This window comes from Cavia porcellus, unplaced genomic scaffold, assembly GCF_034190915.1.
Source record: "Cavia porcellus strain 051 isolate PalLab524CR breed Dunkin Hartley unplaced genomic scaffold, mCavPor4.1 scaffold_10, whole genome shotgun sequence".
Classification (NCBI taxonomy): Eukaryota; Metazoa; Chordata; class Mammalia; order Rodentia; family Caviidae; genus Cavia; species Cavia porcellus.
Window position 1 is genome coordinate 14,383,312 of NW_026947493.1, and position 17,359 is coordinate 14,400,670.

Below are 17,359 nucleotides of genomic sequence, written 5' to 3' on the forward strand. Positions count from 1 at the left end.
AAGTATAAATCTTCTAAAGATGTACTGTTCACTAGTGTGCTGTGGTTATTCAGTTTAATTTATACAAAATTTAAAATCCAATTCCTTGGTTGCATTAACCACATTTCATATACTTAGTAGCCATATGTTACTAGAAGCCACCATATTGAAAAATACAGATAGAGCCCTACACCCTCAATGCAGAAAGTTTTACTGAACTGTACTAACTATACCTTTTATTATATATGTTGCAAAATTGGATAAAATTGGAATTCATTATACATTTGTTTGGGATTTCTCATAACACATTGTGTATATTTCAGTATCAGTAGATTTATTCTGAAAATTCATACATACCATCACACTCCTGAAATGTATTTTCAAGCCCTTTCCATGGGTCTCTATCATTCTGCAAAAAAACAATGTTTTAACTACAGACCTATTAAATCTTCACAGGTTTTGAAATATTTTCATTTAAAATACATTGTAGAAGAATTTCTTTTGAGTTTTGATTTATTAGGTCAAAATATAAAGCATAAATATCGGAATATATGCTTTCAAGTAATTTTCAAAGATTCAGGCCTATTTTATGTCACACATACATATCTTTTCTAATATAATTACTTAATATGTCTTTATAAAATGGAAACCAGATCCATGAAAATAGTGAATTACAAAAATAATATAAAATAAGAGCCTACAAAAATAAAATATAATTTCAGAATTGTAGCTTTTGAGGGAAATTAGAAGTAACTGAATCAAGAAGTTAGAAAACTCCATGATAATTTATAGAAGTGCTCTAGAATAAATTTAAAGTTGTGCGCTATTAACAAAATGATGAGATAATAGTTCCTCTATTAACAAAATAAATGAAAGTTCCAGAAAAAATTTATAACGCCTACAGTATCATAACCAAATCTACAGCAAACTAAAATATACAATGCACTTGATTAACCTATGGTATATAAAAATTAATTTCCTCTATCCCCAGAAAAAAAATTAAAAGTGGATTTTTAGTAGTCAATATACAACTGTAATGGTTAATCTTGATTGTCAACTTGATTGGCTTAAGAGACATCTAGGAGATTAGTTATCCACACTTCTGGGTGTGTCTGAGAGGATTATGGAGCAGGACACTGGAGACCATATCTAGGCTCTGTCCCCTTCCTCACCAACTCTTCCTCTTCTCTTTGCTTCATGAGTGCCAGGAACTGAGCAGCATCACTCTACCATGTGCTTCCACCTGATGTTTGTGCCTTGGAGCCAGACAATCATGGACTGAAACCTCTGGAGCCATAAGCCAAACAAAACTCACCTCCTTTACACTGAGGGTGTGAGATATTTTGCGCCAGCAACAGAAAAACTGAAAACTTATATCAGAAAAATTATCAACAGAAAAATTATCAGAACAGAATTATCAACAGAAAAATTATATCAGAAATTTAAAAGTTAAGGTTATTGACAAGGAAAAATATATTTTCAAATCATGGAAGACAAAAACTGTAAGATTTGAACAACCATGTTATACCAAGTAGACTCATACCTCAGCAAATTTCATGTATTATCCTCTAAGTAGTATTTTCTCTGTATATAACCTGAAAATTCAAATTTTATTCAACTTTTTACAAAGATCAAGCATGCGAAAAAACATAGGTAGAATAAAAATTCTTGAGAGTGTATATGTATACATGTATGTATATGGGTCTGTATATTTTAAGCACCTTAAAATTTAACTACTTTGGGTTTTAAAGCTTCCCTGAAAAAAAGCAAGAAACTAATCAAATACTATATAACCAAAATATCTATGAGGTCCTCACAGATGGTCTGTTTTCCCTTATTAGAGAGCATCTGATGTGATATTCATGAAAAAGCAAAACACAAAATATCTGTTTAGATGGCTATAGAAGAAAAATTTTACTTACACTTTTGAGTGTTATTTATCTGTGATTCTCTTTTTTCGGGAATCACAGGTAAATAACAGTATCACCTTTATTTCTCAAAGAAAGGGTTTTACCTGGTCATCTGAAGGTGGATCGACATATAGGAAGGGAGGTCCTAAGAGAAGTGAGTAAAGGAGAGAGGAAGTCAAAAGCAATGGTGTCCTCTCATTATGGCTAGAGAAAGCACTGTCTTGCTGACGCACCAACAGATCTTTTATGGTACAATTTCTTTTTCCTTGCTGGCCATCTTTACAGCTAAGACATTAAGGAAACAGAAAGATGTAATTTCAAATATCAAATTAGATAGACACAGACAGATACATACAAATACACATACATACACACATACATAGACATTATAACTTAATTTCTTCAGAGTAAAGATGGAGGAACATAAGCTATAAATAAACACAAATTGAACATAAAATTATCCAAATAGGACACGTCTGAGTTTTGTCAATTCAGTTACCCTTAATTATGTGTAATAGAACCTATTTCAAACTAGGACTTTGGTAAAATATTTAAGTAAGAGAAGAAAGATGATATAAAATGTCAAGAATGGGAATTGAGAGGTAATAAAATCAGAGTCTACAATTAAGTGAGCAAAACATTTACTATCCAGACAATGGTCTATCTTCAGTATGCATAGGAACTGAGATAGCAAATTATAATAAGACCTACATTGTTGTGAGCATATTAATTATATGAAAAGTGCAAGAATAAGCATTAACAAATGAAAAGAAAACCTCGTCACTGAAATTATCCAGAAGTTCACACACATAATTATACAGTACTTTTCCCGTCTTAACACAATGAAGTTTTCAGATAGGAAGAAAAATAGACCACAGAGTGTATGATTATCCCCAGATCTCTAAGTGAACTTGAATTGTTTTTAAGTTTCAAGAAGTTTGTAGAGCAGAAGATAAAAACTACAGAGTAGTCCTGAACTACAATAAGTACATTAAATGCATGGCTGATTATGACTTGGCTTTCTCATAGATGCTCTACCATCTTTTAGTCAGATGGAAAGCTAAACTAATATCACTTATTGTCTAGCAAACACTTTTTTATTTTTAAGAAATTATTTTTAATGTGGTGGGCTTAAGATTGCTTTGAAACATGCAGTTCACAAGCCTTGCAGAAGCTTAGAAATACATCCATAAATTCTTGAAGGCACAAAGATGTGTGTTTGTGGGATTTTAGTTACATTTCCATTATAACACTATCACAGGATAGCTAAGTTACATGGAAGTAACAAAAATTTAAAACCTTAGTGTTATAAGTAAAGAAAGACTTATTTCCTTCGGTTAGGCTAGGTTAGGCCCTCCATTCCAAGTGAGCCTTCCTGAGTCACAAGCCAACAGAGCCTTCAACATTTGTCCAGAGCCAGTGTCCATGAGGGAAGGAAAGGTACCTAGCAAATCAAATACAAACTTTAAACGTCTTTGAGAAACTGATTCCCCACATCCATTTAAATTTTGTTGGCCACAGAAAACAACTTGTAGATTAAACCAACTCAAAGAGGTAATCTTTCCAAGTGATTAAAAGAAAGGAAACAAGAAATCATAATTTTAAACATAATAAGTGTTTCATATGCCAAATTGTGAGTGGTCTATTTTTTCCTTTCTTGGTTATCATTTAAGTCCTAGAAAAAAAAAAATGCTGAATCTTACCCATATTCATGGGATTCAGAACTTACATTACACCGGATAAATACAAACAATAAATATTTGTTGAATGAATAAATGGGACTGTAAACTGCACCAAATATTTCAGAAGACTCAAGACATGTTAATCCTGAAGGAGACCCCTGGATGTCTCTGGAAAAGTGTCTCCAAAGCACGACAAAGCAAGCTGAGGAAAAGAAGGGAAACTGCCCTTTCTGAAAGTCTGACGCTGAGCACAGTAAGAGATTCTGACAGTAGCTTGAAGGAAGTGCTCTACATGGAAGAAAGAATACGGAAGATTTGCAAAGACAGCCGATGGAAGGAGAGAGGATGAGTAATTGATGAACTCTTCAGTCGGCACCAGGAGGAAATGGGAACATTAAATCAGCAAGTGGGCACTGAGGCAGCAATCCTTCTGAGGTAAAGGAAAAGGAATCAGGAGGGTTATAAATAAAGTTCTGCCTGGTAATGAAAGAGGGAAATTTTGCAGAGATGCCTGCCTAATGATCGTTATTTGACTCAAGAAGCAGAAGCTGGATAATATTCTAAGTAAGAGAAATCGGGCCAAGAACATGAAAAATAGTATAACGTTTAGAATGGCCTTTACAGTAAGGGAACCACTGGGGATTAGAAGAACGAGCAGCACTGAGAACGGCTGTTTCCTCAGACCTTGAATTTTACAAGGCAAAAGAAAACATTTACTTCCAGTTATCAATATAATTTAGTAATTAGATTTTTGGACTCTATAAACCTGGTCCAGCACTCAAGGAGAGTCAGAAGATGACCCTTTTCTGATATTGAAAAAAGTACAAGGCTTTGACTACTTGTACAACAAAACAAAACAAAATGAAACTCCTAACTCTAACTACTATAGTATTGGAAACAAATGAAAATGTGAGGTGGGATGAATTCCATCAGTGGCTATTTTAAATCTGCCATCATCGCTTACTGCTAGGAAGATGCTGGAATTGATTCAACTAGCTTAAAATATATATAATGGTATTATTGTGCAAACCACAAAAGTTTTCTGCCTTGTAGAATTCAGAAACTTTTAAAACGAACTGCTGTAAGTCTTCTGAAGGAAGAAAAAGAAAGCCTCGTTTCGGTCAGATTAAATCTTCCTTGAATATCTGCAGAGACTTGGCTACCTTGGCATTATGTATGGAATTTAATATTGATCTTAGCACTGGAAAGATCTGCATTAAAAATGTGGATGACAGGATCTTTTAGGTTCATCCTGTGCTTATTAATAATGAAAAAACAAAGTAATCACTGCAGTGCAGCATAAGTCAAAGTTGTATTGGTTCTTTATATTGTACAGAAATTTTTAAACTGAAGGAAACAGTCTCGATATTTGTAGTCATGGACACTGAACTCAGGGTCTCATGCATGGTGGGCAGGCAGCGTAGCACTGGGCCACATCCTTGGCCCGTTTCCTTGATGTTCAAAGACAGAGATGTCAGGATTAAAAGGATATTAAAAAGGATGAACTTAGTTTAAGATGACAGTAGGCATGCCAATGGAGACAATAAGAAATTATATCTTAGGGAGACAGTATATCTATTTCCTGTAAGGAAACTAATCATGAAACACATAAAAATGAATGCATGTCACTTATGTCATTGGCTACATGATTATTTTCAACTTGTTTATAAGATAGAATCATCTATTAAGATATATCAATGCAGCAAAATGTTTAATGACATGATATTTTGAATGCAGAGTTTAGTTCTTCCAATTGTTTACGGAATCACATTTTAAACTGAAAGTGACCAAAAAAGTCTGTAAAGAAATGACTGAGATTGGGGTCACTGTGATTATTAAAGCCGCTATTACCTAACTGCAACTATATTCTCTTTGGATTCTGATGTTAACTTGGAAAGTCATCACATTTAAATTCTTACAACTTATTTCATCTTCTGAAAATTTTCAGGAACTAATAAACCAAAAGCCAAATCAACATTTGCTAAATTGTAGTAACTAAAGCTTGGAAACAATCCAAGTGCCCATCAACTGAGGAATGGATAAAAAAGATATGTTTTTTAATATAATGGAGTACTACTCAGCCATAAAGACTTGAGACCTTCATAGGTAAATGGATGCAACTCAAAACCATACTCTTAAATGAAATAAATTAGACCCACATGTATAAATATTGTATTGTCTTGTTAGCATGAGAAACTGAAAGAGTAAATAAGATCCAAAATGTACAATAGATATTTAAAATAGGGAAGAAACTGAAAAGAAAAGAAAAGAAAAATTGTGATGGGAGAAAGGAAAGGGAAAAGAAAAAAACTTATTATACACACACACACAAGACAGTTAAGATAGTTGTACAGCTAATTTCTCTTAGTTCATTGAAAAGAAAGTTTTGAGGAAAAAAAGAAAAGAAAGTTTTGTGTTAATACTTTTTTGGACAATACTTCATGCTTATATCTTGTGCTCTGAACAACTATTACGAATATAACAATACACAGTGTATTAATTATTGTTATTCGCCTATTACCGTGTTTTGAAACCATCTTATTTTTATTTTTTCTAGACTATTTTAAAAGCATAATTTCCATCTTTAAAATATGTGCCTGGTAATCTTATTCGTTCAGACCAAATTACTTTTACAAGTTTCCACAAAAGCTATGCCAACCTCACACTACAGTTCTACTGGCTTTTAAACTGGTTTGTTTTCACTCAGTCCACTCCCCTACACACACAGACATTCAGGGACGCAGTAACGCACTTCTGGTTCCAGGCACAATATGTACTCATAGGGCTTGGCAGGATCTTCAAGGATACACTTCACTGTGACCTCTGTATACATTATGATATTCAACCAATTTTCAATTATTTATTACCATCATAATTTATTGCACTCCATTTATTGACACCTCAGAGCCAACTTCCAAGATAAACTGCTCTTTATGTTAGTGACAAAGTGATAATTTGAAGTCTTAAAAATTCTTGCAAGGTAGAACACAAGGCCAGCGTCTGCTCTGTCCCAGGCAGGGAGCCCCAGGCATGCCCTGTTGGCATACAATGTCTGTGTCTCACCGTATGCCCCTTTGTTCACCTCAGGCTTTAACAGCTGTAATCAAAGAAATATGCTTCAGTTTAAATGTTTTGACTCCCTTTAGTGGAATTCATGAAATAAATATGAAAACCTGTATTCCTGGGAGACACTGTTAATCAGGCTGATCACTCACTCGGCACATTTCTGCTTCTTTCAGGTTAGAAAAACTGAGAGCCTTCTAATAGGATTTGAGTGTGCACCCCATTAGAGATTCCTCACCATTATTACCTCTAAAACTTTTGTTATTCCAAAAGGCACAATGTTGATTACTGAAATATTCCATTGATTGATAAGGATTAAAAATAAATGGTTTGGGGTACCCAAAACAAATCTAGTTGATGCTGCAGCACAAACGCATTTGGGAAAGTAGTTAAGTGGCCAGGTTTCAAGTTAGCAAAGGAATGAGGTAAAACAAATTCACTGGATAACATGGAATTTCCAACTCAGCTAATGGACAAGATGATTCACTGTGCTGATGTGGCAAGATAAAACTGAAAGCCATCCACTAAGAAAGAGGGATCGGAAACTTTCGAACTTGGGTGTAGAAAGTAAGCAATCTGCCGCAATTAGAATGCAATTAGAAGCATTAATTTATACAAGAATGTCATTTAGAGTTCCAAATTAGCCCAGTAAGTTTAGAAACATTAATAGTCCTGACAATTTTCCTTAAGGACCACATTAAGGTATATAAAATGGTTGTTAAAATCACTTCAGGATTTGCATAAAATTAGTTTATCTCACATCAACTGTGAGTATAGTTATAAAACCTATTTTAGAGTATATTTTCACAGTAGCTTTCAAATTAAAATTCCATTAATGCTGCCTTAACACTGTCATTTATTGATTGTTCTCATCTCCACTCCACTTACATACTTTTATTGTCACCCAGTAAATAATCCCAAGTGTGACAAATTTAGTGGAAGCCGTTTCCCTGAAAGAAGCTCTTTGGGGCAGCAGAGAGAACATCAGGCTTGAGAGAGAGACAACTAGTTCAAAGCCAGTGTTGCCACCCACAAGTCATTTGGCTCACAAATACCACTTGATCATTTATAGTTCTGTTTCCTGATTAGAAAAAAATAAATGCCTAATTTTAACATCTACTCACCTAATCTGTGGGGAAAAAAAGTAAACAAATACAACAGGTGCAATTTTTGCATTCTCTGAAATACTATTTTGGTATAAACTTTTAATATGTGAAAGAGTAGGAAAAGATAAATGCAGTCATGCTCTAAATAGACATAGCTATTTAAATCCCATTATTTCTACAGGTTGACTTTTATTACTACTCATCACGTTTATTATTATATTGCTAATAATATGTTCATATAAATGTTTTTTCAAATGAAATGTTAAAAAATTCTAATTAATTTTTACTTTCATTAAGGGTAGTGTTTTAAGAAAAAAATTTCTTTTGGCTTCCTTGGAGTTCTGAGTTGCTCTTTTTCATTTTATAAGAATTTACAGTTAGAAACATGTTCTCATTTATGATCTAAAAGACAAAATAGATTTTTCTTTCTAAAGTATCATCTCTTTAGGTTAACTAGTATCAATTTCTTGCTTATGAAACATCTGATTGATATACTGACATCAAATACAGTTTATGATTAACAAACAATTAAGCCATTTATTAATCAGAAATTGTTATCAATTCAAAGGCTCACCAAAATCCACAAATGGCAAAAAGAATTTTTAAAAAATGTTCTAAGGGCACACTCTTCTTTATAAGGTGCTAAAATTCTTTATTCAACTAACTAGAAACCAGTAATTGATTTGTGTTATTTTACTCAACAAAAAAAAATGACAAGTTATACCAAAATGTGATAGATTATTATATGGTTTTTAAGGTAAAATTTAGAAGTTCTTCAGATTCTGATAGCAATTCTAGCCCATTTCTGTAATTTCTACATCTACTGCACAGCTCAATTGAATAGTTTATTCACTCAATAAACGTTTAGGGGTATCTACTTTGTTCACAAAACTGACAAGCCTCGCAAGAGTTAGAAAAAATAAAAAGATAGTTCTTCCCCATTGGAGCTCACAGTTTACATTTCTAATGCTCAACTACCAAGGAAAATCCAGTGTGTTCACTGTGTCCTGATTATTGCTTTTTTAAGATAAATCTTACTCACAATGGATCTTACTCACAATTACCTTCACAGAGAAAGCTTGCTTTCCTGAAAGGATCTGTTTTCTCAAATTCCCTCAAAAGTCAAGCTGATCCAAGCCTTTAACCCATCGCAAAGAATCAGCACTGGGAATATACCAGAGCAGGTAAGCTCAAACTCACTACTGCACAACAACAAAGTAAACACCCAAGATTAATAGAGCATTACCTAAGGGTACATAGCCCATCATGCTTCTAGAAACTTTTAAATGTTAGAAGCTAAACCACGCAAGAAAATACCGCAGGAATCAAACTGCTTTAAACTCTTCAAAACATTATGAAAACAGAATCACACTTTTGGGGTTAATTCTTATTGCTCAGCACTATGTTTGTTACATTAATACATGGCAGTCCATAATTGCAATTTATTTCTTCATTCTCAGGCCCTTATTTGTAAAACTTAACTCAGTAATAGTTTGCATGGTTTCTAATACATCTTGAACCTGCTATTTAAAAAAACAAAAAAAGATTAAGCAACAAATTTTTGGCTATGCCATCAAAGGTCCAGGAAATGACAAAAAATAAATTGTACTTCATGAAAATTTAAATGTTTTCTTTGCAACAGAGCATACTGCACAAGTCTTAAAAGGTAAAAATATCTGAAAACTATATAACAAAATAGATTAATACCCACGATATTCAGAACTCCTAAAATTCAACAAAAACAACAATTCAAAAATGATCAAGATTTGAGTAGTCCTTTCTCTAAAGCTATACAAATGGCCAAGTAAATGAAAAGAGGCTCAACATCATTCAGCACTCGCAAAAAGCAAATCAAAACTACAATAAGACATTCACAACCATTTGTACAGCTACCGTCAAAAAGGTAACAGAATGCACATTGGTGAGGAGGTATAAAAATTACAACTGTGGTGCTCTCTGTTGGTGAGAATATAAAATGGTAATGTCAACACGGAAAACAGTATGAGTTCCTCAGAAACTTAAAAATAGAACTATCATATGACCCAGCACTTCCACGTGTCATTATATACCAACCAGACTGAAAGAGCCTTAATGTGACACTGTACACTTTTGTTCTTAAATGCATTATTCACAATAGCTACAATGTAAGAAACTCCAGTGCCAATGGGCAGGTGACTGGATAAGCAAAATGTGACATGTCCATGCAACAGAAAATTATTTAGCCTTAAAAATGTCAGCAATTCTGACATAAATAAACAATGAAAATCGAGGGCAGTAGGCTAAATGAACTAAGCCAATCTCCCTTGGTTTCCTCCACCACACATAAACACATGCACACACAGAAACACACACACAGAAATATGGCATAAGTCCATATTACTTATTATTCTAATTAATTACATATTAAATACATATTAATTATTCTAATTAATTTTTACTTTCAATAAGGGTAGTGTTTTAAGAAAAGAATTTCTTTTGGCTTCCTTGGAGTTCTGAGTTGCTCTTTTTCATTTTATAAGTCCACTTATATGAGGTAGTCAAAGTAGTCAAAATCATAAAGATAGAAAGTAGAATAGTGATTGTTAGGGGCTGGAAGGAGACGGAAATAAAGATGATTGTTTAATGAGTATCAACTTTCAGTTTTTGAAGACAACGTTTTTGGAAAAGGATAGTGGTGATACTTTTACAATACGAATGTAGGATATAAACAATTAAATGAATATTGTCTATGCATTAAGGCTAGAAAACACCCTACTGCCATTCAAAAGAACTATAAAAAAGAAAAACAAGAATGTCAGAAAAGATTAACTTTCCTGTTGAACCGAAGCCCAGTTAACCAGAACATTTAACCAATTGGAATTTCTAGTTAATTACATTATATGGTCTGTTTATCTTTCTAAAGATTTAGTTTAGCTTATTTCATTAAGCTTGCCCCTGATTCCTCATTTGGTTCCAAAGCATCTATAGCATAGTCAGAAGTAAGAGATTTCAAATTCCGGTCTTTCTAAGCTCTGTGTATAGTCCCTGACACAACTACTCATCTTTAAAATGAGTTTAACAATTCCTTGTCCTAAGTTGTTGACACTAAATCATCAACTGTTTTTTCCCCAATAAAAGAACTGTATGCAATAAAAGCTATTCTTTATGCACTAGGCTTTTCACTGCAGGAGGCCAAGGTCTTGCTGTTCCTGTCAGTCTTGGCACACCCAAAACTAGCACTCTACAGATACATAATTATCACTCATCAAGGATTTCTTGACTCTGTTATTGTACCACGAAAAAGAATAAAACATAATTGATGTTTGCTTGATGTAAACTTAAGATGTAAACATGAGTGAAAGCAATGTACTTTAAAAACATAGGAAATTTTTAGCCCTTAGTATATTTTTTAGTTCCATATAGCTACCATTTAACTAGTATATAAAAATGCAAAGATGATAATTGCGGCAAACAACATAATGCACACATATTCCTATGCAATCCCTCTCACCAAAAATGTATCAATCCCTAAGTAAGGTAAATGTTACTTTATGTAGAGAAAGGGTGTCTAAAGATGTGATTAATTAAAGAATCTTAAAACAGACGAAGCATCCTGGATTATATCAGGGCAAGCCCTACATACAACACAAGTCAGAACAGGAGAGACATTTGACACAAAGAAGAAGCAAATAATGACAAAAGCAGAGATTGGGGTGTTATAACCACAAGCCAAGAAATACCAGTTTTGAATCAACCTTATGAGATTTATTATCACTATGTTTTAGATGAAGATGTTGAGGCAAAGAGATACACAGTAAATTGACTAAATTGACTAAATTCTTGTGGCTCCTAGGACGCAAACCCTTCAAACCTGGGTGTTCTACTTCTCAAGCTTAGTAGTAAGTGCTGTACCATATTAAAAGATAATTCTGTCTCTTTAACATTGTTTTCTCATACACATGAAATTTATAGGCACCTGAGAACCCAATGCAGTACCTGCAACCTTTGTTCTTTCAATTCTAGGTGATCTGAATGGCTTTAAGAAAGTGAGACTAATTCCTAACTCCTAGAAGTTACACCTAATGCCCATAAAATTTAGATTTTTCAGGATAACTTCTGTAGTTTCACTGTCTGTTCTTCTGTTTAAGGGGCACCTAAAAGTAAAGGTATTCTGGAATTATATCATTCATTTTTCTTCATTTCAGTTGATGGTAGACACATGGGTAAGAGAGAAAGAAATCTTTAATGCACCTTAGTAATACATTACAAAAATTATAGTGAAAAATTCTTCACAATAAAAGCAGAATATATCATAAGATCACACCAACAGTAACTGACCCTTTGTTATGAAAGACCCTTAGGAAAATCTTCAGATGGAACAAACCTTAACTCTGAACTGTAATAATGGTTTTCCTGCTCACGGGTGGAAATTAGTCTAATGGGTAATCAAGGCCTGCCAATATCAATACTGGGCCCTGGAAGATAGGCGTCCTAACTACGTAAAAAGAAACCAATCAACTCTTTTATTGCAAAATTCTCATTTAAAGACGTGTTTAGACTTTCATGCTTGACAGTCTTGGTTGAAGTATTTCCATAGAATAGGGAAAAATCTTCCTTTGTGACCCAAATAAGGCAAAAAATTAAATGTGTGGTTAAACGACCCACAGTAAAGAGTTCAAGCCATTAAATGGTTCAACCATCACTATGCATTCTAGAACTGTATTCTAGTATTGTCTACTGGTTCATCAGTAAGCGTCAGGGGAAGATACTCCTTGAAACACACCATCAATTTTATCTAAAATACTAGAAATGCTACAGGAGTAGCTTAATATGGTAAAATCACATTTAAAATGGGATACAGGTATTGTAGAGGATTTTGACTCATAGCAGCCTAACTTTCTCTACCATTTTTTAAAGATAAGCATGGAATTATCCCCAAAACGAAAGTGTGTCAGTGTAGCTGTTATTACGGAATACCATATAAAGAGTGACTTAGCTAGTGTTTATTTCTCATAGTTAAGGAGGCTGGAAAGATTGAGATCAGTGTGTCAGCAGATTCAAGGACTGGTTGGAGCCTTCTTTCTAGTTTTTAAATGACTGCCTTCTTCACACATCCTCAGCTGTAGAGAAGAAGTTTCTGATATTACAGGGCACTAATCCCACTGCTCTGCTCCACTCTTACAATCTCATCTAACTCTGCTTCTCAAAGAGTTCACCTTCAAACATCATCTTACTGGAGGTTAAGACTTTCAAGTATGAATTTTAGGAAGACATAATTATGCAATCTATAATACGGAGATATTATTAATTTGAATAGGCCACAAAAGATGTAAGTAAGTACATTTTTAATGTACTGAAAATTTTAAGTGATATCCAAAGTGTTATCTACTTGTTCAAAATATAAATTATACTAGCAAATTGTAAGCATGTACTCTACAGAAGTTAATCTTGATTTTCTAAGTGTTCTTTAAACACTTACTTGATTTTCAACCCAAAGGCTTTATTTTATTCAAGCTCTCACTTTAGAACCCTTCTCAGAAAACTTAAGAGCCATCTATCATGAGTTGCAAGCCTTTGAAACTTTCAAAATTGCAAATTTCTTACCGATATTCATTCCCTCAATTCATGATGTCAACATGACTCATATTTACAGAGTTCAAGTTATCGTCCAGAGATTTCACTGTTGAAATCACTAAATAATATCTAATAAAATATCAACCTTGTCATGCAATTATGGAACTTAAATATCTTTAAAACAGTAGAAAATACTTCTGTGATAAAATTAATCATTTATAAGACTCTCACTGTCATAAAATATATTATAATTTGATAAATCAATAATTAGTTAATACTTCATCACTGTTCTAAAATTAAATATATTTAGTTTCTCTAACAAAATCATCATCTACATTTAAAGTGTAAACAAATATCCAGGAAAGTTTTAATTGTGCTATATTATGCCTATGTTTAACCTTTACACTTCAGAAATGCATTGTTAACAGCAGGGAAACGTGATGTATAAAACCTAACTGTACTAAGAAAACACAAAAACTTACATTTCATACAATGCTAAATTACTATTAGGAATACAATTTAACCCTAAAACAATAGAAATGACAACATAACTGTTGGTTAAAGAGGACAAAGAAAATCAGTCTTCATTTTAAAACAGTAAGAACCACAAAGCATAGCAAAATATTTTTCATTTCTCCAAGTTTCCCTATTTCCTAACACTGTTTCTACAACTGAAATATTAATAACATTGGTATTTCAGTAGATTTGTCCAATTCTTATTTGATGATTCCATTGATGTATAGGCAAATACAATCTGTGCCTTAAAATATATCACTGCTCCTAGACAAGCATAATTACAACTTGTGAAGAAAAATGATGTCAAATGTGTATTTTTTGTTGTTCTTACACATAGCTTTAAAGCCTCAAAATCTTTAAACAAGCACTAACATAACTCATCTAAGGAACACTAGTCATGCGTTTATGAAGTTAGAAAATATAAAAAATAATGGATGAAGTATACTCAGCTACCTCCATACAATTTGCGATGAGAAATACAACCTTTTAATTAAATTTCAAATAAAAATGAACCCTAAATTAGATGTAGATGGTCTGATGTTGTTACTGTAAATGAAACTCTTATGTTTTGTTGAGTTGCAAATTCTTTTCATTACTGAACTTCTGATGCACCCAACAAATTGCAAATCACAGCAGGGGGAGTAATTGTTTTGAGAATACTGCTGCAATTAAAAAGAAAATTTTAAAACAAGCTATTCATACCTTGCAATAGAAATTCAACACCCTGTTAGGGTCTGAGATTTAATTATCAGCTGGCTGAAATATGAGTGTGTGAGTGTATCTCCAGACAACTCTATAGAGCCATACAAATATGATGTTAGCACCAGACATGTCTGATGTTATAAATCATACACAGTTAAGAGCGACAGTAGAACATTACTGATTTGCAGTAAGAGGACTGAAAGAACATCATCAAGGTGAACACCAAGATTTAGCATTTACCCCTGTCTGGAGCTGCAGGCTGAATTATGGAAGTGCAACACAATTTCATTTGATTACATGTCTCAAGTTCCACATTCTGTTACATTAAACATTTGAAATGATTATGCACAATCAGTCTATGATAGTTCCATCACCATACTAATTTTTCATGGAATTTAGGAGTCCAGTCCTCTTATCTTTCAAGTGAGACTCAAGGAGTTTATGCCATGGTTAGTGGGATGGATTCTGACATATGCAATCTTGGGTTCCAAAACAGGAACTCTGGGACATTTCCCATTTAACACCTCTAAAACTTCCATTCCTTCCTACAGAATGAAGACCATCAACGTGACACTATCTTCTTGAGGGGCAGGGGTATGCTCTTATTACCACACTGAGCTGCAAAGCTTGACTTGCAGTGAACAAGATACAAATGCCAAATACTGTTATTGTGGTTCTTCTTATTAAACTATTGCAAAGGTCTCTCACACACTTTGTTACACCTAATTTTGAACTAGGTGTCTTTTTCCTAAAGCAGATAACTCCCAACACTTCATTTACTTCTATCTGAAATACTACACTAACTCAAGATGTTTGCCCATTCCCTCAGTCTATATTTTAGCTCCATGAATAGAGTGCTCAAGTTAATTTCTCAGGAACATCTGGAAAGAAATGTAAAAAAAATTGCAGCAAACCCCAGACATGCTGTGCTGCATCAATCTACATAATTTGAGATGACCCATATTTTCCTTTCACGCTTAAAGCCCAGAGTGGTGAGACTGAACTACCCAGCACAGGAACTGCAAGAGAACCCAGAGGGACATACATCTGCCCAGTGGGTTTAAGAAAATGTGAACCGGAACACAGTGGACGCTTGAAAGGCAGGCTTAACGGAACAACTAGCAAATAGCCTTGGCATGCCCAACAGACACAGTTTTCTCTATCACACCCTTAGGAAACATTGCAGGACTGTTAGGGAACAGCCTTCCTTAGGCCACAGGGCAGTGTGTTTGTCTACACAGTGTTCAAGGCTCCAGAATTCGGTGATGTTCAGAATCCCAGGAATCTTCTATTACTTGCATCAGACCATAAACCAGCTCAAGCTAAAGCCCACAGCTTCCAGAAAGACAAGACGGATTTTTAAGGGTAGACAGGTTGGTCTAAATGGGCATTTCACAAGAGGTTGCAGGTACCCTCTGACTCCAGCTCAGACCTATAAAACTTATTCCAAGACACAAAAAGTCAAACTCTGTGCTCTCTCATTTAACTTGGTCTCCTGGTCCAAAGCACTAGCAGGCATCAGACTCAGGGGCACTGCCTTGCCCCCTGCCTCCCAATGCCATACTACATGTCAAAGTGACTTTCCAGGAGAGCGGTTTCTGGAACTCTATATCTTCCCACCCTGCAAAACGTGTGCAAGTTAAAGAGGATGTTTTGGTGTTTTTTGTTTTTTGGGGGTTTTGTTTGTTTGTTTGTTTTTTCTGAAAAGAGGGTAAGGAGGAGGAGGAGGAAGAGGAGAAAGGGGAAAGAGGAGAAGGAAAAGGAAAAGGGGAAGGAGAAAAAGACAGGAAAAGAAAAATTTTTTAAATGAAGCCGACCTCTTTTTCCTTATCCCAACAACTTCTCCAGGATTCCCGAGGATGGAGTGCGCCCCGCACACACCCACACACCAAATAAAAGGCAGCCGCCAGCAGGGCGACCATCCCGGGGGCCCAGCCCTGAATCCGGCCAGAGCCCCGCTGGCCCTTGTGCCCCCATGTGCCTCCTCTGCCCCGTGATCCTCAACAGCGCCGGATGACCCGAGACCCTCAAGCTCCGCGCCCTAGAACCCGGTCTGGAAGCTTTCCTCTCCAATCCGTGGTAAGGAGAAGAGTCAGGGGTGCGGATCCACAGAGGGGGGTGCGTGCCAGGTGTTGAGGGTCTGAACAGTGCAAACGCCCATTCGGCGCCCCCGTGCGTCCCGAGCTCCGCGCGCCTCGCCTCTCGCAGGGGCGCAAACCCAGCCCCATCCGCTCTGCCCCAGCCAACTCTGTCGCCCAAGCCGCCGATACACCTCTTCAGGCGCTCAACTTACTGTGGCAAAGCTGAGCTTTGGACGCAACCAGAAGCTTTTCTCTCCTTCCACCCGCCGAGCTCTTCATCCTCCTGCTGGCAGCCGTCCGGCGCCCTGGCCCTGGCATCCGGGAGCAGCAGCCGCCCAGGCTGTGGGTCTCTGGGGCTCACTGGTGCTCGCCCGCGGCTTCTGCAGCGGTGGTCGCGGCGATCCACGCGCGGCAGCAGCAGAGAACGGTGCTGTGGCTCGCGGTGCGCTGCCTCCCCGGCGCGTGCTGGAGGTGACCGTCAGCGCGCCTCTGCCCGTGCCGCGCTCGCGACGCTCTGCACGCGTCCCGCGCCCGCGCCGCCCCAGGTGCGCCCCGCCGAGGAGAGGTGCGATCCGACGTGCAGGGAGGGGCTCGCCTGCGGGCGGGGGTGCGAGGCGGCTACGAGGGTGGAGGAGAAGAAAGCAGCCAGGTTAGAAGCGAAGAGCAGCTTTCATAGAGTGAGTGTTACAGGGCAACGCCAGGAGAAGTGAATCCAGGAGCTAGATACTGGAAATGAGCTGGAGCGAGCTCTTCTGGAGGCTCCGGAA

General features: G+C 36.0%; 1 protein-coding gene across 1 annotated transcript in view; it reads right to left on the minus strand.

The window, feature by feature from the left end:
- Znf385d (zinc finger protein 385D) overlaps window positions 1-17,072 on the minus strand; it is a 980,325-nt gene extending 963,253 nt beyond the window's left edge. Inside the window, exon 1 of the mRNA XM_063257002.1 lies at window positions 16,805-17,072. Coding sequence (XP_063113072.1) covers window positions 16,805-16,910 — 106 coding nt within the window. The 5' untranslated portion in view covers window positions 16,911-17,072. The remainder of the gene's footprint in view (window positions 1-16,804) is intronic.
- Window positions 17,073-17,359: the final 287 nt, after the last annotated feature.